This window comes from Myodes glareolus, chromosome 21 (genome assembly GCF_982192425.1).
Source record: "Myodes glareolus chromosome 21, mMyoGla1.1, whole genome shotgun sequence".
NCBI lineage: Eukaryota > Metazoa > Chordata > Mammalia > Rodentia > Cricetidae > Myodes > Myodes glareolus.
Window position 1 is genome coordinate 18,661,970 of NC_142046.1, and position 24,604 is coordinate 18,686,573.

A 24,604-nucleotide genomic window follows, 5' to 3' on the forward strand; every position below is an offset into this window, starting at 1 on the left:
TGGCAGCTGTGGGAAAGGGTGACACAGTCACACTAAGCTTTTGCAGAGGCCATGCCCTGTTGTACCACTTTCAGATGCGGCTTGGGCCATGCGGAAACATCTAGAATTGGCAAGGTAAAAGACATCTTCAGTCACCTTGGGCTTCTACATCAGACCTCTAAGGAGATCAAGAGGGCTCTCCGAGGACACTGTTTGGGCTCTGGGTAAAGCAGAAATCGGTGCGATGCCCTCTGTCTGAGCAGTATGTAGTGCGAGCATCTTTCTGTGGGTGCTAGCGAGCACGTATAAGTCACAGAAAGCAGGCTGAGGGAAAGTGGCTCGCCGACCTGAGAGGACCTTGTAAGCGTTGAGAACCAAGGTCGGGGGAATGGGGCAGTGGCCTGAGGGATGGAATAAGGACGTGGACCATATCAATTCCATCTATCCAGCTTCATGGCCACAGAGGAACCCCATCCTGACCTTTCGGAAGACATCACCTGCTCCCAGTTTCCAGCTTGACCAGCTCTCTCTTGGCCTGCCCATGACCCTGTTGGAAATGCTCTGTGCGTTGGCTGGAGAGATAGCTCAGAAGTTAAGAGCATGGGCTGTTCTTCCAGGGGTCCTGAGATCAATTCCCAGCAGCCACATCGTAGCTCATACCATCTAATAAGATCTGGTGCCCTTGTCCAACATCCAAATATATGTATATATATACAGGCAGAACATTGTATATATAATAAACAAATAAACCTTTTTTTAAAAGGAAAGAAAAAATGCCCTGCCACAGCAACACAGCCTAGCTCCCCAGTGAGAAGGCAGGAGGCCCAGGCACCTGGCATACCTCTGTAGAAGGTCCCTGGGGCAGGCTGGCTCCAATACCGTAGCAGTACTCCCCGTCCTGGCTGCACACGATGCTGCCTCACCACCAATGTGTTGGTTTTGGTGCTAAAAGTCATGCCAGACATCTTCCAGCATATCTTTCTCCATGTGAACCTGCCCCAAAGCAGCAACAGCTCCCCTAGAAAGGGCAGGAGAGTGAGAAACCAGCACCCCACTCAAGTCAGCAACAATGGCTCAGGGCTGAGTTCAAACCACCACTCTCTCTCTTACAGGCTAATGTGGCTACATAGGGGGCATGTCACCAAAGCTCTCATCCCCCTAGTTTCCTGCCTTATAAAGGGACATCCCCACGTGCCAGTCATGAGACAGCCTTAAAAATGCCAAACAGGGATATCCTGCCAAAAAATGGGATGTGCTGGAATTGTGCCACAGGGCCCCAAGCTCAGCAGTTGCCCACCTGCCTCTGGATGTACCTGCACTACACTTGAGGGTGCTCTCGAGGATTTGGACGGTCACCACTTCACCTAGAGGCCGCCCAATGGCCACCACACAGTCTACCTGCCCTTGACCTCGCAGGTCAATTGTTCCCGTGGGTTCCAGGTACTGCCTTCCACAGGCACCTACAGAGGGCGAGAGGGAAGTGAGGCGACCAGAGCAGAGCAGGGCTGAAAGTGAGGGCTGGCAAAGGGTGAGGAGGGGGCTGTGAGTCAGAGCACCAGTCACCATGCCGGGCACTAGGCCACTTCTGTGTGCTTCAGGGGAACGGAGGCAGTGTGCTGTGTGGGCTTGGGGCTACACGAATCTGAGCCCCTGACCCTGCAACCTTCAGGTTACTTGAAGGGGACAGAAGTAAAAGTGTGACCTCTGAACTGGAGAGATGGCTTAGTCAGTAAAGTGCTTTCTTGAAAGCATGAGGACCAGAGTCCAACCCCCAGAACATACATTTTAAAGGGCGGGTATAAAGGTGCACATTTAGTCCCAGCACTGAGGAGGCAGAGACAGGTTGATCCCTGGGGCTCAGCCGGCCAGCCTAACCTACTTGGGTAAGCTCCAAGCCAATGAGAGACCCTGTCTAAAACAAGATAGACAGCTCCTGAGGAATGACACCCAAGGTTGTCCTCTGGCCTACACACACACACCTACCTGCACCTATGTACACATAAACACAAGCGTACACATTCAAACATGAAAAGCAAAGGAGGCCCCGGACCCAGTGGCACATGGTCTAGTGCCTGAGCGCTTGCCCAGGCATGCCCGGTCAAGATGTCAACCTCCCCAACAGGAGGCAGGAAGAAACCTAACCATACTCTTCCAGGTTTTCCTGGATCCCCAGAGACTGGGAGACTGGAAAGAGGGTGTGGCCTTGGGCTTGGGTCTGGGACCACTCCAGAGAAGCAACAGTAACAGCCGCCTGCGTCTGGCTGGGAAGAGTAGCTTCCTTGTGGGCCAGTGAGCTGGGGATCTCCTGCCCTGCACAGGGTCCAGCCCAGCAGCCTCTCACTGTCACTGGCTTGGGTAGGTGCTGGCAGAAGCTGGCTGGCACAGGCACTTGGGCCTGGAGTCCAAGGCAGGTATCATGCCGGCGCTGGATGCCATCCCCACAGGAGACAGAGCACTGTCAGGAAAGAGGGGGAAGATCATGGTGACCCTCTCAGAGAGACCACAGGACAATGTGATGTGATGTCACCCCTTCATATCCTGGTAAATGGCAGGTGTCTCTGCTGTACAGATGAGGAAATTAGAGCTAAAGAGATGCTTTTGTGGGGCCTCATGTGTGTACAAGACCTGAGATTTTGGTCTCAGGGTCCAGCTATCACTGTCTCAGCCTCTTTGTCCCTCAGAGCCGTAAAGAGGGGTCCTGGGTGACCTTCTCTACCTATAGCTCATTTGACCCTAAAGTACATGTTTGTCCTGCCCTCCTGCAGTTCCTTTCTTTACCTGATGTCCAGATTCCTTCCGACTTCCGACCAAGGTCAGGTGAGGTGGGGAGCAGGCCCCCAAGGGCTGCAGTTTATCCTGTCTGTTCTGTCTGTGCTGTCTGCCACCATGAGTGAGCTCCTCCCAGGGGGACCAACCCTGATCTCTCTGGTGATTTTCTGGTGCTTGTCACAAGATAACACTGGTCTCTGGTAGTGAGGCTCCCAGTATCTGCCGATGCCAGGCTTCTCTCAGCCCAGCTGGGGGTCTCCATGCCTTGCTGTGTCCCTGGCTCAGTATGCACCACAGTAGGGTCATAATGAATCAGCACCACAGGCCCCCTCATGCACAGACCCCTTGTGGATGCCTTGCTTAGCTCCAGCTAGAACTCCTGGTATCAGACTGCCCTTACCTCTGTCCAGGTGCTGATGTGCCACCGGTAGGCACAGTCAGTAATAAGGCAGGGGACTCTGGCCTGGGGCCGCACCAGAGCCTTGCAGAAAGTTTCATCCACCTCACTGTCATGGCCTTGGTCAAGCTGCATGCAAGCCACCGTTCGTGTGGCAGTGCCAAGGCCGCAGCTGGCTGAGCACGGGCCAAGGGACAGGATTTTCCATCTGCAGGAAGAGCAGACCCCAATGACAGCTGGGGCTTTGTGAAGGCTAGGTCACTTGTGGGGGACTCTTGAAGAACCCCCCGTTCCCTCAACAATTGTCTGCACACATTCCCTGGCCACTGAAATGCCTAGCTGGCCGTGGGTTTCCACTGACCTCATGAACTACAATGTTGCCCATGTCATTGGCTGGCCCAGTACTGCTCTGGGACCCTGGGACCCAGGGCAATGGTATGAGCCACACCAAAACCCCACCTCAGGGGCATGTGGCCTACACCTTGCCACCAGTGGCATCTAACCCTGCATGGCCCTTTGTCCTGGGGGGGGGCCTGTCCTGCGCCCTGCATACAGGCATGACCAGCTTCTGCCCACTAGGAGCCAATAGCAAATGTCCCTAGTAGTGACCATTAAACTTAAGTTGTCCATGTGCTCTTTGAGGCAGAATCATGCCTGGCTGAGAAACTAGGGCCCTAGAAAGAAGAGAGACCACAGACAGATCGGTGCTCATTACAGTGGCCACACAACATCCCAGTGGTAACCAGAGTTCATGTGTGCACGCTGTTCCCATTTAAAAGACAAAGAAAGAAAGATTTAGCTGGGTGTGGTGGCACATGCCTACAATCCCAGCACTTGGGAAGTGAAGGCCTGAGGCTCAAGAATACGAAGTTTTCTTTAGCTACATAGAGAATTTGAGGCTAGCCTGGTCTACATAAGACACTGTCTTATAAAAAACAACAACAATAAAACCAAACCATAGATCATTTGTAAATATAACATGCAAGAAAAATACAGGCATACAGACTGTTTAGCAAAAACAAAGGATAAGATACATGTGCTTTGGGTATCAGGTAATTTCTAAGCTATAAAATTTTAAATCTTTGCATATACCTGATGAAAAGAAAACCTGACAGGCTGTGGTAGTAGCTCTTCCATTTCTGCAGGGAATGGTATCCCTGCCTTCCCCATACACAGAGCCTGCAGGCTTTCCCACAGCTGTGCCTGTAGAACTGACAACCCACCAGCCATTGTACTTGAACCTCAGCTCCCACATCCAGCTTGGTCTACCAAGCAGCCCTGTTGTCTGCAGTGTCTGAGCTATTACTGTGCCTTGCAATCTCCAGGAGTCCTGCCTGGAGTCTGTGCACTGGGCATACCCCTCCCACACTATACCCCACCTTCACCTGGGAGGACAGGGCTCCGGGCTGCAGGTCTCGTGGGACTCGGGACGAGGCAACCCCTGGCACTGGGTATCAGGCAGGATCTCTTCATCGTTATCCTCTCCATGAGCCTGGGCACAGTACAGGATTCTCCGTGCGAGCCCTCCTCCACAGCTCACACTACAGGCTGCCAGCTTATGACGCCACCTGGGAAAAGTTGAAGTTAGCGGAACCCAAAGGGCCACATACCTTCCCCTCATTTCTCCAATGGGAAGAAATAGGTTGGAAAGGGCATGGAGAGCTTTTGCTCCTCCAGGAGGCTCAGGACAGTGGGCAGAGTATTCAAACCAACCCACTTCACAGAAGGGGAAGCCTAGGGCAAACAGAGGTTGGATCTAAAAGGCAGGAGGGGAAAATTTGGGGTACCATAAGGAACCTGCAAAGGTGGCTGTCTGTAATGGAAATCCTAGCACCAGCCTCACCCCGGAACCTGCCATCAGCCATGCCAACTTTCCTAGCCACCACGGTTGACTCTGTTGCCCCAAACACTGTTCATCACACGGTCTCATTCATGGTCCATCACCCCCAGTGTCTGTTTCAGGAGGGCCAGGACATCTTTCTCCTTTGTCATTGCTGTGCCCTCTGGATGCAGATAGCACCTGGGCATAGCAGGTGTTCAGTAAAGAGCGTGCAATGAATCACTGTTCCATCAACATATGTGGTTGAATGGGCCAGGTCACACAAGCCTTGGGAAGCTCAGGCAGAAGGGTCATAAGTTAAAGGCCTACCTGAGATACATAATGAAGTTAGTGCGTAGCTTAGTGAGACCATGTCTTGATATAAAAGTAAAGGGGGAGCTGGGAATATAGCTCAGTGATAGAGTGCTTGTTTAGAAGTACAAGACCCCAGTATTAAAAAAAGAAAAAGTGGACATGAGTGGGGGAATACACCTTTGAGGTAAAGGTAAGTAGATCTCTGTGAGTTCTAGGCCAGCCTGGTCTACACAGCAAATTCTAGGCCAGCCAGGGCCACACAGTGAGATCCTGTCTCACAAAAAATTAAATAAATAGATTTTTTAAAAAAAATGTGCCTGCATTATTACTATCAGAGACCCCACAAATGTCCATCATCTGGGGGTGGTGGCAGAGCTGAATGCAGATCCAGGACTGCCCATCTCCCAGGCAAGGTACTCAGGGACAGGTTAGGTTAGCAGGACAGGACTCAGGGTTGCAGTCCTTGAAGGGGGATGGCCTAGCTACTGGCCAGCACTTTGAGTGAGGTAGAGATACAGGGCAGCCATGGTCCAGCTGCATACAATGAACAGGCACTGGCACCCATCCCCCTCCACAGGTCCCTGGGCATGGTGCCAAGACTTGTGCCTCCCACCCGAAGGACAATTCCAAGGCTTCATAGGAGACCAACCCCGGGGTCAGACTTCTTTCCCTGCACTCCATTCCCAGCTCACCTAGCAGGACATGGGCCAGCCTGGCAGACCTCCCACCGACTCAAAGGCTTGCTGGCCAAGTCGCATAGCTCTTCCTGGACAGGCATCTTGAGGACAGAATCCATGCACAGGAAATGCAGCTCCATCAGACCTGCCCGGGAGGAGTAGGGATGCTGTTGACCCAGTAGGCCAGCTTGTCGAGGACCACAGCATTTGTTCTCTGGTCAGCTCCAAAGCCAAGGTCCATCTGAGACTTACCAGCTGTGTGCACCTGGACAACTGATTTAACCTCTCTGATCCTCTGGTTTCCATATAACGGTATCTACCTAGCAGAATCACTTATAGAGATTGCATAATGAAGGGAGTGAGATGCCTGCTGCCCGGAGCTGCTGTTGTTATTGAAGCACATTAGCCATTGCTGTAACATTGTCTCTTGGCCTCTACCCGTGCTCATGTAAGCAATCCTACTTAAATGTGATGGCCACAAATAAACAAACAAAAATATATAAAAGTAGGAGGGGGACTTGCTATAGAAAAAATAACATATATACACGTGTGTATGTGTGAAAAAGTGGAAGAATAAGAATAAATAAAGCCAGGCAGTGGTGGCACACACCTTTAATCACAGCACCTGCAAGGCAGAGGCAGGTAGAGCTCTGTGAGCTTGAGGCTAGCCTGGTCTACAGAGCTAGTCCCAGGACAGCCAAGGTTACACAGGGAAATCCTGTCTGGAAAAAAAAGGAGAAAAAAAAGAAAGAAAAGGAAGGAAGGAAAGAAAGAAGGAAGGAAGGAAGGTAGGAAGGAAGGAAGGTAAGAAGGAAGGAAGGAAACCAAAAAAAAAAAATAAGCAAACCAAAAGGAAGAAGTTTTTTTTTTAAGAGTATCTTTTGAGGGCCAGGGTAGAGTGCTTGCCTGTCATGCACAAAGGCCTGGATTCAATCCCTAGCACTGCACAAAAACTGTATATGTAGACAGGAGAGGAGAGCGGTCTGTGGTTAAGAGCTCACTATGCTCTTTCAGAGGACCCACGTTTAATCCTCAGAACCCAAGTCAGGCAACTCATAGCAGCCTGTCACTCCAGCCCCAGGGGTTCTGATGTCCTCCTCCGGCCTCTGCTGCACCTACACTCATGTGCACAAACCCTTGCACACACACACAAAAACACACATAATTAGACATCTAATAAATAAGTACTATGCATGCTGGCACAAGTCTACAATCCCAACACTCAAGAGATGGAGGCAGGAAGGAATTCCAAGTCATCCTTGACTACATAGTTAGACAGCAGCCTGAACTACCTGAGATCCTGCTGTGTCCATCAAAAAAGTACTGTTAGGGTTGGTTTTCCCCATCCATCCCTGAGGAATCTCTTTCTGGTCAGTTCTAAACAGATGTGTTTGGGTAAGCAAGTGGTTAGGGTTGTTTCAGGACACTGTGTGTCTGCTCACACCCTTCTCAGTCCCATAGAATGGCTATTGAAAACTCAGGAAACAGCAAATATTAATAAAGATGTGAAGAAACTGGAACCCTGTGCCCTGCTGATAGGGATGTAAAATTCCATTCCAAAAACAAAAAAAAAATCCACTCCAAAAAGCAGTGCAGAGGGGTCTGCAAAACTTAAGCATGGCTTGGCAACATGACTTTGCAATCCCTCTTCCTGTGCTCACCAGAAGAACCAAGAATCAGACTGTGGGACATAGGCGCATGTCCAGAGCAGTTGTGCCAACAAAAGCGGAAGGGAGGCTGCTAGCAGGTGTCCGTCCACGCACAGGTGACAGAAACAACACAGTCCAGCTCTACAGTGGAATACTCTTTGGGGCCAAGAAGAAATTCTGACACCATTACAGCATGTATGAACCTAGGTAACAGAAGCCAGTCACAGAACGACGCATTCCACATAGCTGAGGGCTGTGAGAGTCAAATTCACAGAGAATGAAACTAAAATGTGGAAGATCAGGGGCTGGAAGGTGGTGGGTACTGGTGTTTAATGAAGACAGGGTCTAGTTTGGAAGGGTGAAATGTTCTGAATGGATGGTGATGGTGGCTTCATAACACGGTGGATATGAATGCCACTGAGTGAGACATTTAAAACATTACTGGTTGGGGCTGGTGAGATGGTTCAGTGGTTAAGAGCGCTTACTGCTCTTGCAGTGGACATGGGCTTGGTCCCTGGCGCCCCCACCCGGCAGCTTAGAGTCATCTGTAACTCCAGTTGGAGGGAATCTGATGCTTCTTTGAACCTTCATGGCTGCACATACATGATGCACAGACATATACACAGGAACATAAACACAAATAAATATTTTTACATGGCTAAGGAGTATGTGGGCGTTTTCCACAACAGGAAAGACAGAACACTTTTTTCTTGTGGGATACTTGATCACACGATGAACGCTGAGATTGTGCTAATTAAATAAAATCAGCCTCGGGTCAAGAGGTAGAGTCAGCAACTAGTTGACAGGAAATAGCCGTAGAGAGTAAGAGGGAGTCAGAAGAGCAGATAGAGACATGCGCAGGAAGTAGTAGGGAGGGACTTTGAGTTTGGTAGTCTTTCTGGTTTGGGACAGCTGAAGAGAAACTCTCTTTTCTGGGACATTGGCTAGGAAGAAGGTCAACTGACTGCTCCTCGGCCTCTCTGAGTGAGCAGGTTTCCACCCTAGCATCTGACTCCTGAGTCTTTATTGGTAAAACTGTATGACTGAGGTTTAGTTTTAGAACAACACCTTTCATTTAAATGTACCTTTAACAGCTTTCAACTTTGGTGGTTGGGTTGCGCACAGCTCTGTAGGACTTAAGGGACACACTCTTGGGTGCCAGTCTTTCTAGAATTTATCTTTCTCTTTCAGTCAGGCATGAAACACATTTAGAGGACTTACTGAGTGCCATAGTCACATAGTTTGTCTTTCTTGGTAGCCCTCCTTCAGCACTGGTCTAGGCAGGTTAGTAGATAAGAAGTAAGAGAGGTTCCGTGACTCGAGTCTCACCTCGCCCACAAGAGGTGGAACACAGCCCCCTCATAGGAGTCCACACATGCACTGCCTGAGCTCCTGGCTTGTCACTGCCCGTAGTGGTTGAAGCCTCCTCTCCCAGAGACACGGTGTCTGGCTAAAGAAAGCAATGAGCAGGTGAGTGTGGCATTTCACCTCTCCCTCTGAGCTCCCAGCTCCCCAGCTCCTCTCCATTTTGGGAGGCAAGAGGGAATATTACAGACACACCAGGGATCTCCCGCTTCTGTTCTCTAGAGAGGTTTATGTCATGTCCGGGTAAAGCCCTCACTGTGTGCCTCACTTTGGCCTGTGCAGGGTCCTTATCATTCCAAGTGTTTTCTGTGGGATGGGGCTGGAAACTAAGGATCAGGAGTGGATTTGTAAGCATGCTTGGCCCTGCAGTCCCTAGCCCATAAGAATCCAGGGCCTTTCAGCCTGAGAGCAACATCATCAGCCTGGGTGATGGGCAAAAGATAGAAGAATTACTCGCATAGCAACTGGATGAATTCTTTGTTTGCTGTGCCTGTGATCCCTACAACTCAGGAGGCCTGGGCAGGAGGATTGGAAGCTCAGTGGCTGTGTGGGCTATAGACAGTTCAAGACCAACTTGAGCAATTTAGTGAGACACTGTCTCAAAATTTAAAATAGATGAAGAAAAGGACCAGGGATATAGCTCAGTAGTAGAGTGTTTGCCTAGCATGTTGAAGGCCCTGGGTTTGGTTCAAAATGATCCCCTCTCAGATACTTCTAGCGGGCTCTATTTTTTCTTAGCCTGGCTTGCCCCTTTCGGAGGCACTCTAAGTGTGTCTGTCCTGAGAAGGACAGAGTCCTCACTCTGGCCTGCAGGAAGATGACAACCTATATTTTTCATCCTCCCAGCTAAGAAAGGACCCAGGAATCCTGGCCACCCTCCTTTCCCATCCACTCACCTGGCCCCAACCTGGAGAACATGTGGTCCTGAAACAGGGCTCCAGCGTAGGTGCAGTCTCATCTGTGAGACAGGGACCTGCAGTGGCTGCGTCCTGCAAGTCACCCACTCTGGGCACACATGTCACATTTCTTGAGGCCAGATCTTCACAGGTGGGCATGGCAGGGTCAGGGTCTGATACCTCTGGTCTGAAGATAACACGTGGCTGTCATCAGGCTATGCCCCTGCTGTCTAGTGGGAGGTGCAGCCTAACTCCTGAGGGTGAATAGGAGTATCTAGGATTCCAATACATAGACCCCATTAAAAAGCAAAGCTCAGGGGCTTTCTCTGAAGCACTGGTTCAACACACCTCAGGTTTTTCTCAACAAGAACTCTGTATCTTTGGACAGTGAGATGGCTCGGCGGGCAAAGGCATCTGCCTCTACCCCAACAGTCGTCCCAGGGTCCCAGGGTGGAAGGATAAAACTGTTGTAAGTTGTCCGCTGAGCTCCACTCTTACACCATGGCTCACTCACAGGTGTGTGTGTGTGTGCGCGCGCGCGCGTGTGTGTGCATACGTGTGCATGTGCACACATAGTTGTAATTTAAAGATTAAAAAATGAACTTAATGCATGCCAACCACACATTCCACCTGTGGCTCAAGGATGGGAAGGCAGAGCCCTACTCAGCTGCCCTGAAGAAGCAAGGGTAGCCCCTCCCAACCCACCACCACCACACTTCATGCCCAGTTGTAGAGAACAAGAAACAAACAAGTGCCATGTGCATTCACAGTACCAGTTGAGGCGTGACAAATGGTTCACTTTATGTCACCCATGTGGCTGCCTAGAACACCTTAATGTCAAGAAGGCTGAGGCTGGATCACACCTCTGCAGGTGTGGTGGCTTGAGTAGGAATGCTCCCCACCCCAGATTCGTATGTTTGAATGCTTGGCCCAAAGGGAGTGGCACTATTAGGAGGTGTGGCCTTGTTGTAGAAGTGTGTCACTGTAGGGGTGGGCTTTGAGGTCTCCTATTTTCAAGCTACACCCAATGTCACAGTTCACTTCCTGTTGCCTGTGGATGAAGATGTAGAACTCGCAGCTACCTCTCCTGCACCATGTTTGCCTGCATACTGCCATGCTCCCCGCCATGATGATAATGAACTAAACCTCTGAAACTATAAGTCAAGCCCAGTTAAATATTTTCCTTTATAAGAGTTGTCATGGTCATGGTGTCTCTTCACAGCAAGAAAACCCTAAGAGAGCAGGTAAGAGTAGGATTGCAGTGTTGGCCATGTGTGAGAGAAGAGGAAGGAGCCAGGGCCATTGGTGGGCCACCAATGATACAGGGCTCTCCCACTGGGCAGACAGATGGGGGACTCATGCTAGCCATTCAGCCCGTGATGACCGGTGATATGAGCTTTCCGTTCCCAGTGTCGTGCCATCATCACAGCCCTTATCCCCACATCACCCAGGTGTTAGAAATTCAAAGATGGAGGTAAGCAACCCAGCACCTCTTGAACAGTGAGCACCCCAGTGTTTATATAGACCAGGCCCCACCATCTGTCACCAGGATGGAGCCAGTCAGTGAGAGCCCTCAGGCAGATAGGACCTTCTACAAGGGCTGGTCTTGGTGCAGGGACAAACCCTGCCAAGGAGCCCTGCTGCACCACCCCCCAGTATGCTCACCTGGTGGGACAGGGCTGGGAGTTGCAACTTTCCACCTCTGGGGCTGGCTTCTGGGCTACTGCTTTGCACCGGGCTGGTGGCAGTGTCCTTAAGAAACCATCTTGGGTCTCCACACAGTGCACTAGCTGCTCCCGAATACCCCCGCCACAGGACACGCTACATGGGCTGAAGTCTCCAGTTGTCCAACTAAGGAGGAAAGGGACAGAACATCAGGCCCGTGGCCAGGTCCCCCAGTTGGCTCAGGGGCATTGGATGGAAGGCAAGCAGGTCTGTCTTGCTGATCCCGATGAGATGCTTCCTCTGGTCTGGTCCAGGCCCTGTGTTTCCAAGCTGCTGTTCCAAGACCAACCTTGGAGACTGCCCCTAACATACTTTTGAACCTGAGGCAAGGTATTTATAGTGATGGCTGGGGGCCTTCTTAGTCCCACACACAGTAAGATGGCCTTGTCCTATCACTAGTCTGTTACCAGGTGGCAGAAGCCAAAGGAAGCCATGTGCTGGCCCTGCCACCGTTCTCCCTGGTAGGGTACTCATCTTGCAATGAGAACCTGAGCTCAGAGAGGCCTCAGGACATCCAGACAAGGTGGCAGCGGATGTGACCACACACCTAACTGTGTCTGTGACTGTGTGTACTCATGTTTTGGTGTCCTCACTCGCAGAATGGGGACACTGACAGAGCCTGGTCCACAGAGCAGCAGCTAAAGTTGTAAAACAACCCAGAGAAGGTTCCCAGTCTGCCCAGGCCCCAGGAGTCACCACAGGCCAGGTGTCTGACCAGCTTAGTACTTACTATGGAGGGCAGGGGGCAGGGACACAGGGCTCTTGCCATGCAGGTGGCTGTGGGCTCCCTTGGCACAGGGAGCTATTCACCCCCTTGTTTTGAGCTTGATCTTGGCAGCTGTAGGTCACCCAGCGCAGCCCTGGAAGGGCAGAGCAAAGACTCAACCACCTCCACATGAGGTCCAGCAGAACTTTAGGCAAGCCTTACCCCGGGTCTCACCTGCCCCACAGCTCACTGAGCATGCTCCACGCACAGCAGTCCACACCCAAGTGGCCCGCTGCTTCGGTTGAAAGTAGGTAAAGGTGATGTCTGGGTGTGTGAGATCCCCATAGTCCCCTCTATATCGTCTGTACACCTGCACCAGGACAGGCGAGAGCTCAGGCCCTGAACAGGCACACCCTGGGGTGTCTGCCACATCCCCCTGTCCCGAAAGCATTCGATCATTTCATTTCCTCAGGTCCTATGTTTCCAGACTCCAAGAGGCAGACAGGACTTGAGTGTCAAGTAGCTCTGAGTAATGCGGAACAGAACAGGGATGTACCAAGAAGGCGGTACGTTTAGGGTGGGGGTGGTATGGGAGTGTTGATGAGGTTGGGGGCAGTCTACAGCTAAGGTCATCAGGAGTAGTGTCAGGGCAGGGAGCAATTCAGCAGAAGGGGTCCAGGTCAGGATGGAAGGTGAAGGTGAAGGTGAAGGCCATTTTAGCTTTGGTCCACTCCTACATGCATTTAGCAGAGCACACGGAATGAGGTATTTCTTGCATATCCCTACATGAAAGCTTTCGGGGCCTCATGTGCTCTGACTGCAAAGAAAAAGCAAGAGCCACCCTCGATCCCAAGAAGGGCCCCACATGCCAGCTCTTACAGGGACTCCTTGGCCCATGCATGGCCAGACCTTCAGCTCCACTGTGCTTTCCTGCTTGGAGGGCAGTCCCTGATGCCAGCATAAAGTCTACCCTCTCTTTCACTCTCAGGCCTCTGAGGCTTTCTGCGTGCCCTGGACACTGGCACATTTTATACTGATTTGCAATACACTAATCCTGTTGAGTGGCTCCTGCTGCATTTCACCTTACCCAGAGCCCGACTTGTAATAGGTCTCCAAATAACTACTGCAAGGATTAATGAGTGAGTGAATACAGATAAATAAGCAGATATCCAGAGCCACCACCCCACACCCTGCAGCCAGGCTGATCAGTGACCTGGATCTCCACGTCGTCCCGGACAGGTCCCCGGATGTGAATCTCCTCTAAGTGGGGCAGCCGGTCCTCAGTGAGGGTCACTCTGTACTCCACACGGCAGTCCTCCAGAAGGGAGGGGTGTATGATGCTAGGTGAGATGCTGGTCTTCCCTGCCACGATGTAGTGTCCCTGGGTCCTCACAGCTTTGAGAACAGGGCCATCAGCACTGTGCAGTGGCCACCATCCCTCCTCATAGACCAGCAGTCTATTTGGTGGGATGGGACCACTCTTGAAAGGACAGGGTTAAAGATGGCAGCAAGACAAGGGGCAGGAGGATTTCTGCCAACAGGGTCTAATCCCCAAATCATGACCATAGTTCCTACCAAGGTTCTAAACCTGACCCCAAGGAACGGTCCTTCTGGTGTCTCATTTAGATGGCATCTTCATGAACTAAACCCCTCCTTCAGAATGCACACCTCTGCCACATACAACCCGCCCAGGAAGCTTTCCCAGAGTGGTGGCTCCAGCCCTTTTTCTGGAAGCTGGTGAGGGCTGTGACCTCTGCCTCCACTGAGTATGCTCACATAAGGCTTCAGGCTCTAGGACCCACGGCCAAGATTCCCTCCATGGGGTCTAAGTTAGCCTCTGAGACACTCGGGACAGGATCTTCAAAAGGAGTCCTCTGAAAATAGGCCAGATTCCTGGCATGGTCATCGTCTGGGAATATGTCATATGTTCCTGGGACCTGGAGCCGACCAGCCTGGTCCCCTCCACGCTTAGCTTCCATATTCCTTTTCAGGCAATTTTAACCTACACTCTTCCCCCACCTACCAGATAGGCTTAGCTGTGAATGCATCAGCTCTCGATGGGGTCTGGGTATCTGGGGATCCCTTCCACCTTGCAGTGGTGTCAGGAGCGAAGGAATCTCAGAGACTAAGGACATGGTAGCTAAGGGCAGGGAAGGGTTCTTCAGTCCTCTCACCCAAGTGTGTGAAGAGAGGCCTGCGGTTCACAATGTGTACGCTGGTCATGTTGGGAGTAACTGTCAGGAACGTGACATATTCTAGGGATAAGCAGAGCAAGAGGGCTGCTTGGGCTTCATGGTCACCTACACCACTATCAAAGAAGACAATTCTAGATGGGACAGAGACATGAACAGTGTCGTAGGGCTGGTTTCAGTGGCAGTGAATCCCCGTCATGGTAAGAGCTCAACACCAGGCTGCAGGACCAACTGCAAAGACACTGGCAAGGCCAGGAGCATAGACCAGACCCAAGGATCTTGGCTACAGGCACAGTTAGAGAGGCAGGGCCCAAGTTCTCTGCTGATCTTGCAACTCAGTGCTGACAAACGACATAGATAGATAGATAGATAGATAGATAGATAGATAGATAGATAGATAGATAGATAGATATAGAGATAGATATATTTGAGATATATATCAAAGTCAAGCAAATTTATATCCCTGTTGTCCAGGGTACTCTCCCTGCTGAGACACCTGAGTAGGAAGGAAGAAGTGACCTGACAATTACTCAGGGTGTTACTTGTTCCCTCTTATTCCCCCCCCCCCATCACAGCTACAGTGAGGGAGTTACTGAGGTGTTACAATCCTGGTTGCCGGGGCAATGTTACTGGAGTTTGAGTCTGCCGTGAGAAGACACCAGAGAAGGAAGAATGAATTGAAACACATGGGAAGGTACCCGTAGCTGAGCCAGCATGTGGGTGCTGTGGCCTGAGTAGCCCAGGTTAACACTTTGGATGCTGGGTCCCTGTAGACTGCTGGGAAACCCACCCTCCATGCAGGGCAGGCCTACCTCTGGCTCTCCCGGCCGTGAAAGAGCCATTCTGGGAGCTGCACGTGCTGTTGTCTCCTCCACATACCTGGCACGCATCCCAAACCTTCTGGGAGTCCATCCTGCCATCACAGCCAAAGGTCTGTGCAAAGGGTGGGGTTTGAAAGGCCTGTGTTATTAGGGTGCTGTTTTCTTTGGTACCACAGCTCTGCCGGCTGTGAGACTCTGGATTGACATAACTCTCTGTAGCTTCCCTATAGAGCAATGGCACCTAGCAGGCTCCCATGATGACTTGCTTAAGGTCACAGTTTGGACTATAATATAGGCTGTCTCCAAGTTCCATCCTGTTCCCAACGATACTCCCCAGCAGACACAGGGCAGCAGGGCAGCTCTACTGACTAGCCCCATATATCACCTCCCCCTTTTCCTAGAGCCTTCTTTTGTTATTTTTTTTATTCATTTTACACACCAACCATAGTTCCCCCTCCCTCCCCTCCTCCTGCTCTCCACAGCTCCCCAACCCACTGCCCCAGAACCTTCTACTGTATCAGGAAAGCCTTGAGTTCACAAGGACACTGGGTTGTCCATATACCTACCCTGCAGCTGCCCAACACACACAGACTCAGGGTCCCATCTTCCCGAGGACCATTTGGCACACAGCGGGTCCCGTCTAGGAAACTGTTTCCACGGCTCACAATGAAGTTCTCTCCAACAGCCCAGCACATGTGTCTGCACAGAGTGTCCCCTGGGAGGGCAGAGTGACAAGGGTCTGGTGCTCAAAGGTGAACAAAGAGGCCAATGAGCTAGGTAGGAAGCTCCTCTGGGACCTGCTATCACAGCTCTGCCAGACAGGGTCAAGTGGGCTGTCCTCCTAGCAGCCTCAGCTAACTGTACGCATGTGTGGCCAGGACCACAGTTCACCTCCAAGGCCATATTATATTCTGGTCTCATAACCCTGACTCCCGGATTATGAGCCAAGAATATGCTAGGATTTCCCCTGACATATCTCCCAGAGTCTCTCTAGCGCGCCCAGAAGAAGACACGTCTAAGATAGAACCTCACTGCTTACTATCTGAGGAGGCAGACCAAGCCAGAGAGCAACATATGGCCCCTGGAATGCCAGAGCAGGAGTCAAGTCCTGCCCAGCCAGCACTGGGGTGATGGAGACTAGGATGGTTCATGCTGATTTTAACTGAACAGGATCTATAGTCACCACTTAGGAGACAAGCCTCTAGAGATGCCGTAAGAGATGATCTGGATTAGGTTCGCTTCTGGTCCCATTGTGAGGGACTCTCTTGATTAGATTAGCTGAGGGAACACCCATCCTAAAAGTAGGCAGCATCATTTTATGGACTGAGGTCCTGATCTACTGAATAAGAAGGAGAAAGCATGCTGAATACAGATTCTCTCTCTCTCTCTCTCTCTCTCTCTCTCTCTCTCTCTCTCTGTGTGTGTGTGTGTGTGTGTGTGTCTGTCTGTCTGTCTGTCTGCCTGCCTGCCTGCCTGTCTGTCTCTTTCTGTCTTTCTCTCTTGGTCCCTCTTTCTCTGTGTGAGTCTGTCTGCGTGTATCTGTCTCTTCTCTCTTGTGTATGTGTCTGCCTGTCTGTCGCTCTCTCTCTCTCTCTCTCTCTCTCTCACACACACACATACACAGAGACACACACATGTGTGTGTGTGTGTGTGTCTCTGTGTGTCTGTCTGTCTGTCTGTCTCTCTCTCTCTCACACACACACACACGTGTGTGTCTCTGTGTGTGTGTGTGTCTGTCTGTCTGTCTGTCTCTGTCTGTCAGCCTGCCTGTCTCTCTCTCTCTCTTCTTCCTGGTTTCAGGTGCAATATGACCAGCTGCCTCAATCTCCTCTGCTAGTTTCCCTGCCATGATGACTGTAACCTGGAACCATGAGTCAGAATAAACCCTTTCTTCTGGAAGTTGCTTTCGTTGGGGTGTTTTATCTTCTATCTCAGCAGTAGGACAAATAACAAAGACACTAGCCAACCCCAAAAGCTCTGTCTGGCAGAGGGCTCCAGGGCCTTGCTCCCTCAGGCCCCACAGCCCACCTTGACTATACCGCACAGCGGTGTCCCAGTGGTAGAAGGAGGCATTGCCTTGGGGAAGGTGCAGTGGCTGGCTGTCAGTCTGGGCACACTGCTCGGACATGAACTCCAGCTGAGTCTTCTCACAAGCCTGGCCAGAGGAGGCAGAGGACAGGTACAGGCAGGGTCCTTGCCAGTGGGAGACAGCATGCACCCTGCGTGCAGGGTCAAGAGATGGGGATAACTCAGCCAGCCCCGGGCTGTGCCTTATCTCAGCTCAGTAGTCTGTGGGTGACCAGATCTGCCTCTCTTTGCCCATGGGAAAACTCCAGATAATCTGTAAAGGACACAGCAGCAGCAGGAAGAAAAACAGGAAGTAGTGTGGCACTTGGGGCCTCTGGCTCCAAGTCCTCAACCTGAGGAAATGTGGTCGAGCTGTAGATTCTGTCACAGGTGCATGCGGGGCAGGAAATGAGGAACTGAGACCCAGAAATGTCACTCTGCCTCACTGTGCTGGGAAGAAAGGATTGGAGTTGACCAGCTTCGTCCTCTCAAGGTCTGAGGAGGCCTTGGGCATTTAGCAAAAGGCAAGGAGCAGGATAGGGGTGTGTCACCACACGTTGAATGCTCCAGCAGCCTGCAGACTTCTGAAGCAGAGAATACATTCTAACTCAACGGGACAAAAAAAATCATTCTCCCACCTCACGACAGCTAGGGCAACCGGAGCGAAAACCCACGTGCAGAAGAGGACATGGAGATATTGGAACCCTCACACACTGTTGGTAAAAATAGAAAAATGGCCCCTGTGTGAAGAGAAACAGTTTGTTAACTTAAAGTTAGGTGTGGTGGTGCATGCCTTTAATCTCAGCATTTGGGATGCAGAAGCAGGTGGGTCTCTGTCAGTTCAAGTCCAGCCTGATCTATATAGTGAGTTCCAGAACAGCCAGGCTAGATAGATCCAGTTTCAAAAAACAGGGAGGGGGTCTAGAGAGATGAATCAGCAGTTAGACATGCTTGGCTGCTCTTGTGGAGGATTCAGGTTCGGTTGCCAGTCATGTCAGGTGATTTGCCTGTAACTCCAGGTGATCCCACACCCTATTATGATCTTGAAAGGTAAATACACAACATGAGTGAGTATACACACACAGTCATGCACACATGCAGAAACACACTTGAAAAAGATAAACATGACCTTTTAGAAAGAGGAAAAAGTCTAAATTAAGCACAGAATTTCTATACAAGCAGCAATCCCAATTTTAGGCATTGTGGTTTTCCAAAATTCATGGATGCTCAGGGCCCCCATGAGGCAGGACCAAGAGGTGTGGCCTTGAGAGGTAGCAAGGGCTCAAGAACTCTGCCTGAATAATTAGGACTGGACTCTTATGAAAGGGCTGGAGGCTCTGTTGTAGGACTTCTGTTACTTTTGTCCCCTCTACCATGTGAGGACGATCTATTCTGAGCCTCTGGAGAACAGGGCAACAAGGACCATCTGGGAATCAGACACCAAGTGCAGGACTTCCAGAATCATAAGAAATTAATTTCTGTTGTTGATAAATTACTCTGCCCGTGGTGGTTTGTCACAGAAAACTCAAGTCAGCTAAAGTCAACTCATTGACAGCAGCTGGGTTCGCTGTAGCCAAAAAGTACAAATGACCCAAACAATAGAAATGATGACAGAAAAACAAAGCACTCTGGTCGTATCATGGACTGTTCTTCCGACCCCGAAAGGAAAGGAAGCATTGACTCATGTACAACACTGAACAATGCCATACTGTGTCAAAGGAGCCGGCTCTTGCATGACGATGTGTACACAAAGTGTTCAGAATAAGTAGATGCCGGAGAGAGAACACAGCTTGGAGTTGCTAGGGTGGGGAGGGAAGACTGCTCACTGGTGTGGGCTATTCCTCAGGGATGAAGTTTGGAACAGCACTCCCAGTGTGCTCAATGCCTCTGCACTGTGAACTTTGAAATGGTTGTCTAAACAAGATGCATTTCACATCAGCGTCTGAATGAAGTACTTCGCACTGTGTGCTCCAAGGGCCGTTCCCAGAGTCAGTTCTCATCATAGAGATGTTATCTCAAAGGTGAATAGATACTCTGGGAGGGAAGCAATCACATAGGGGCTTTGCTAAACCCCCACGGGTTAGCAAAGGGAGGCATGAGACCATGGGTCAACCATTCTGATGGCTAACTCCTATCCGCCTCCCAGCTAGGAGACCAGCCTACCTGTGTGTTGCACATCTTAGCCTGGAGGTCCTCACCCACACATGGACGTCCCCCAAAGGCAGGCCTGGAAATGCCCACAAAACAAAAGGGGGGAAAAGTGACCACAGCTGCAATGAGAGAATGGGGTGCAACCTCCCTCCCTGCGGGGAAGCCCTCTGTAGGTACCTGGGATTGTTGCACCACCGTCTCCTGGTGACCACACCTCCTCCACAGGAACGGGAGCAAGGACTATAGGGCCCCCAGCTAGACCAGCGTCCATGTACTGCTGCCACGGGGGTTAGCTCGGCTAGGGAGCGGCAGCGAGCCTTGGAGCACCACTGCAAAGCAGGGCAGCTCTGTCTCCCTCTCCCACAGGGACCCAACACACATAGGATGTGGTTAGCACGCACAGGACCGCTAACACCCGAGGGACCCTCCAGAACACAAAGTTCCCCAACACACATAGAGACTTCCAACACAGGAACAACGTTCCTCATTAGAATCCTAACACACACAGGGATCTCACTGACAGGAAGAACCCCAACAGTACATAAGGGCCGCACTCCTTATGCGGAGGATCTCCCAGTAGACATAGAGACCTCCTGAAGCATACAGGTACCTCATCCACAGGTGCCCTCCACAGAGGGACCTCCCACATTGGTCACAATGACACCTCATTCTATTTGGGAAGACAGCAGGTTGCCAACAGAGGAAGGTACCCGGTGAAAAGGGGAAATTAACCCCAAAGAGATGATTCAGGCAATGAAGGCAAGGGCAGTCTGAGTGGGGATGCTTGGACCTTGCTGTCACTCAACAAATTCATCTCTGTATGAGAGAGGGCTGGAGGATGGGGTGGGTGAGGAGTGGTCCAGTGCCTTGGAGTGAGAGCCCAATGAGACCCTACTCAGGGAAGCAGGGGAATGCAGAGCGGAGGCTCTGGGTGTTCTCTCCCCACTCTCCCCTCCCTCAGTCTCTGTCTCTCTCTCCCCCCCCCCATCTCTCCATCCTTCACACTGCTCTAACCTTCTCCACACCGCATTCTGTCCCATCCAGGAGAGGAACAAGGAGCCGGCTGCAGCTGCTATGGTCCAGCGGGTCTGTGTGGCAGGACAGAGCCTGGCATACATCCTAAGAGAGGTGGACAGGTGGTCCTCTGAGAGCTTGCCCACTTACTGTCCCTTCCAGACCAGTCAATGCCCTGCTCTCTGGGAGATCAAACCACAGCCGACTGGCTTGTCCATCAGAAGCAGGGATGGACCTTGCCAGGGCCCATCATCACACTTCTAGGGGTCATGAGAATGTCTTAATATTTAAAATCAGAAGAGAAAAACAAGCTTTTAAATAAAAAATAAGCTTTCTGGGGCTGGAAGATGGCTCAGCGGTTAAGAGCATTGGCTGCTCTGCCAGAGGACCCTGTTTTAATTCTCAGCACCTACATGGCAGCTCACAGATGTTTGTAGCTCCAGTTTCAGAGGATCTGACACCCTCCGACAGACATACACACATACAAAACACCAATGCACATAAAATAAAAACACATCATTTAAAAAGAAAAGAAAAACAAGCATCCTAACATGGATCATAAATATAATTTAGAGATTTTTTTGCATTTTCCAAAAATACTTTCAAAAATATTTTTAAAATACAATATCTGTATCCCAGGCTAGCCTTGAATTCCCTATCTAGCCAAGGATGGCCTTGACTTCTGATTCTTTTGCCTGTACCTCCAGAGTTCTAGGATTATAGGTATGTGCCACCACAGCCAGTTTGTGTGGCCCAAGGCCAAATTTGGGGTTTTGGATATACCAGGAGAGCAAGCACTTTACCTACTAAATTGCATCCTCAGCCCCTAAATACAATTCTTAATGCTTTTGTGGAGGGAGGGAGGAAGGGAAGGAGGAAAGGGCTCACCAGGGCAAAGGGGTAAGGTCCTACACCTCCCAGGCAGGAAGTCTGAATTGGAGGACCCTGGCCTTTCCATTTCCCAGCTCTTGTGAGCCACATTCCTACTCTCTGGGGAGCCTGGAGGCCTCTGCCTCCTGGAAGCCCTTATGCTGAGCCCACCCGCAGAGATTAGATGCTTTTGTGCCAGAAACCACTACATAATCTGTAAATCAAAATCAAAACTGTGGGGACTTTAGTTAAAAAAACAATATTTAATACTTCCAAAAGGAGGGGGGAGATGGGTAAAAGTGATCAGAACACAAACCTAATGACCTGAGCTTAATCCCCAGAACCAATGATGGAAGGAGAGAATCCACCCTGCAGAGTCCTCTCATCTTCACTAATGTACTGTGGCACGCTCACACATGTGTGTGCACTCGTTTCTTATTTCACGATACACTGAACACAAGCATTAGACAAGATCAGGTACCTAACTGCTGGTTGTAAACTGTGCATGTTAAACCAAGTGAGCCCTGGTGTGGTCCTCGGCTGTGCCTGGCACCCAGCAGGTGGGGTCACTGTACCAGGGGCCAGGGAGTAGGGTGTAGTGAGACTAGTGAAGGGTGGGACTTACCAGACCCTCCCTGGAGAAGGTGCAGGCGACAGCCCCGGAGCCAAAAGCCACGCGGCACTGATCATCTGCACTGTAGTAGAGGCCAGGCTGTGCCTCCAGCTGGTGCCTTGAAGGTCCTGACTGCATCCCAGGCAGGTCCCGGAAGCAGTGCATTCGCCCTGTGCTGTGACAGATCAGGCAGGGCTCAAGACCTGGGTGGACACCAGTGGGATCAGGGCAAAAGAGCAGAAGTGGAGCGGGGGCCTGTTAGCTGGGCAGAGACCCAACAGGGATGGTTGTAGAATGAAGCACGTGGAGGGCTGAAAAATGATGAAGATCAGAAATGGCCTGGCATGAAAGGGCGGAAGTAGGAGGTAGGGGAAGTAGAGAACAAGGGGGCATTGAGGGATGGGCCCGGGGTGGGATGGAATAGAGTAAGTTCAGAAAAGAATGACGGAGGAGGGATGGGAAGGGATGGAGGTAGCGACCAGGGAGCAGAGCGGGCTCTGGGACAGGAAGTACAGGGAGCAGAGCGGGCTCTGGGACAGGAAGTAATGGCAGCAGAGTGGGCTGGGGTAAAGATTGCTGTGCAGGATGAGAGTGACAGCCAGCACTGTCCAGGTGGAGGCTGTACCTGAGCAGGTGCCGCAGCTGCCTTTGGCTACAGGTAGACCACTCTAGGGCCCCTCCAGCAGGCATTGCGCCATCAGACGCCATCACATGACCACTGGCCTCACAGGTGCTGCCAGTGCCTGGAGTACCATCATGATCCAGGCCGAAGCTGTTGGGAGAAGAAACTCCGAGAAGAGCCAGCTGGGGTTGTGTCCCCTGGACCTGGACTCTGCTACAAGCTAAGTCAGCCCAACAGAAGGAGTCCTGGAGGCCCTGCCTCCGTTTCCCATCTATATGAGGAAGGGAGGAGAGCTGGTCCAACAAGGAAACTCTTTCCTCCTTTGGCTAATAAATAGCAAAATGCTTTGACCATAGACTAACTGACCTAATCCACGAATCCATGAATACAAGTCTGGGGTGTAAAGATGGGAACTGGGGACTGGGAGCCAGCAGATTGCCCTCTGGTGGCCGGCCTGGGTGTGTTCAGCTTTGGGAGAACTATCCACACTGAAGCTGTCTTGTGGTTGAGAAGCCCGGGGGCTGCTGCTGTTTTCCTTCCTACTCCTAGGGAGTGGATTATTTTCAGGCAAGGCCTGAATATCCCGGCACTTCAAGCAGAGCAGACCCTAGGAGCCTAAGAGGCTGGGGGTGGGGCAGTGGAGGAGCTGCTGGGGTCTGGTCCTCTGGGAGATCTGGAGAGCCTGGCTTCCACCCCCAGGAGCCCACACCACTTCAGAGGGAAGGTGGGCTGTCAGGAGGGAAACTTTCTTTTTTTTTTTTTTTTACTCTGCAAATTTCCATATCATTTGACATTTTTACAACAATTGGACTTTATTTGCCTAACTTAAAAAATCCTAGAAATCAACAAGAAAAGAAACATGTCACTCTAAATAAATTGATAATACACAGGAATAAAGATTTGCCTACAAGAATACACAATACACACAGCATCAAGGGATCAGAAATACCCTAGCTGTTCAACCAGAGGAGATTAAGTTGCGGAATGTACAAAACAAAATGGAACAAAATATAAGAGACCTGTGAGCTGAGAAATGTTTGGAATGTATAGCTACTTAAAAGGACTGGTAACAAATACCTGTAATCTTACCCAGCATTTGACAGTTGGCTAAGCAACCATATGAGGCCCTGTCTTAAAAATCACAATAGAATCAAAATAACAACGTATGCCACAATCCTGGTGTGTGCGCACTAATGAACAAAATAGCAAAATTAAATATAACGCTGAAGAGACATTTCTGTAAGTGGTGTGTGGTAGTTTAAATAAGAAAAAGCCCCCTGCCTCCGCCATATATTATCATGTTTATTGATGCACTGTTTGGAAGGATTAGGAGGTATGGACTTTTTAGAGAAGCTATGTCCTTGGAAGACGTGTGGGTCTGGAGGTGGACTTTGAGGTTCCAAAAGTCCATGCCAGGCCCAGTGTCTCCTCTCTCTGCTTGTCTGCCTGTGAATCAAGATATAAAGTTCTCAGCTTTTGCTGCAGCACCATGCCTGCCTGTGTGTTGCCACGTTCCCTGCATGGACTAATGACCATGGACTCACCCTCTGAAACTGTAAGCAGGACCCCAGTTAAATGCTTTCTTTTATAAGCGTTCCCGTGGTCACGATGTCTCTTCACAGCCTTAGAAAAGTAACTAAGACATGGAAGGACTTAGGATGATCTTCAGTTTTTTTCTTTTCTGTTTTTTTAAAATATTTATTTATTTATTTGTTTGTTTATTATGTATACAATATTCTGTCTGCAGGCCAGAAGAGGGCACCAGACCTCATTACAGGTGGTTGTGAGCCACCATGTGGTTGCTGGGAATTGAACTCAGGACCTTTGGAAGAGCAGGCAATGCTCTTAACCGCTGAGCCATCTCTCCAGTCCCCTTCAGTTTTTTTCTTTATTGGAATTTCCTATAAGACTTATTTTCTGACTGGTTCAGCGGGTGAAGGCACTAGCTGCACAAGTG

At 50.6% G+C, this 24,604-nt stretch overlaps 1 protein-coding gene across 2 annotated transcripts in view; it reads right to left on the reverse strand.

The window, feature by feature from the left end:
- The window catches only part of Adamts13 (ADAM metallopeptidase with thrombospondin type 1 motif 13), a 32,578-nt gene that overhangs the window by 2,194 nt on the left and 5,780 nt on the right, over positions 1-24,604 (reverse strand). For both annotated transcript variants that reach the window (XM_087899827.1, XM_087899826.1), the window contains exons 7-27: positions 22,651-22,797; positions 22,038-22,200; positions 20,543-20,647; positions 19,706-19,857; positions 19,541-19,604; positions 17,339-17,465; positions 15,877-16,025; positions 15,302-15,422; positions 14,472-14,552; positions 13,511-13,692; positions 12,532-12,667; positions 12,322-12,451; positions 11,532-11,717; positions 9,867-10,053; positions 8,935-9,055; positions 5,972-6,101; positions 4,531-4,713; positions 3,149-3,353; positions 2,122-2,434; positions 1,293-1,439; positions 821-997 (exon numbers count right to left, since the gene is read on the reverse strand). In XM_087899827.1, coding sequence (XP_087755953.1) covers positions 821-997; positions 1,293-1,439; positions 2,122-2,434; positions 3,149-3,353; positions 4,531-4,713; positions 5,972-6,101; positions 8,935-9,055; positions 9,867-10,053; positions 11,532-11,717; positions 12,322-12,451; positions 12,532-12,667; positions 13,511-13,692; positions 14,472-14,552; positions 15,302-15,422; positions 15,877-16,025; positions 17,339-17,465; positions 19,541-19,604; positions 19,706-19,857; positions 20,543-20,647; positions 22,038-22,200; positions 22,651-22,797 — 3,206 coding nt within the window. The remainder of the gene's footprint in view (positions 1-820; positions 998-1,292; positions 1,440-2,121; positions 2,435-3,148; positions 3,354-4,530; positions 4,714-5,971; positions 6,102-8,934; positions 9,056-9,866; positions 10,054-11,531; positions 11,718-12,321; positions 12,452-12,531; positions 12,668-13,510; positions 13,693-14,471; positions 14,553-15,301; positions 15,423-15,876; positions 16,026-17,338; positions 17,466-19,540; positions 19,605-19,705; positions 19,858-20,542; positions 20,648-22,037; positions 22,201-22,650; positions 22,798-24,604) is intronic.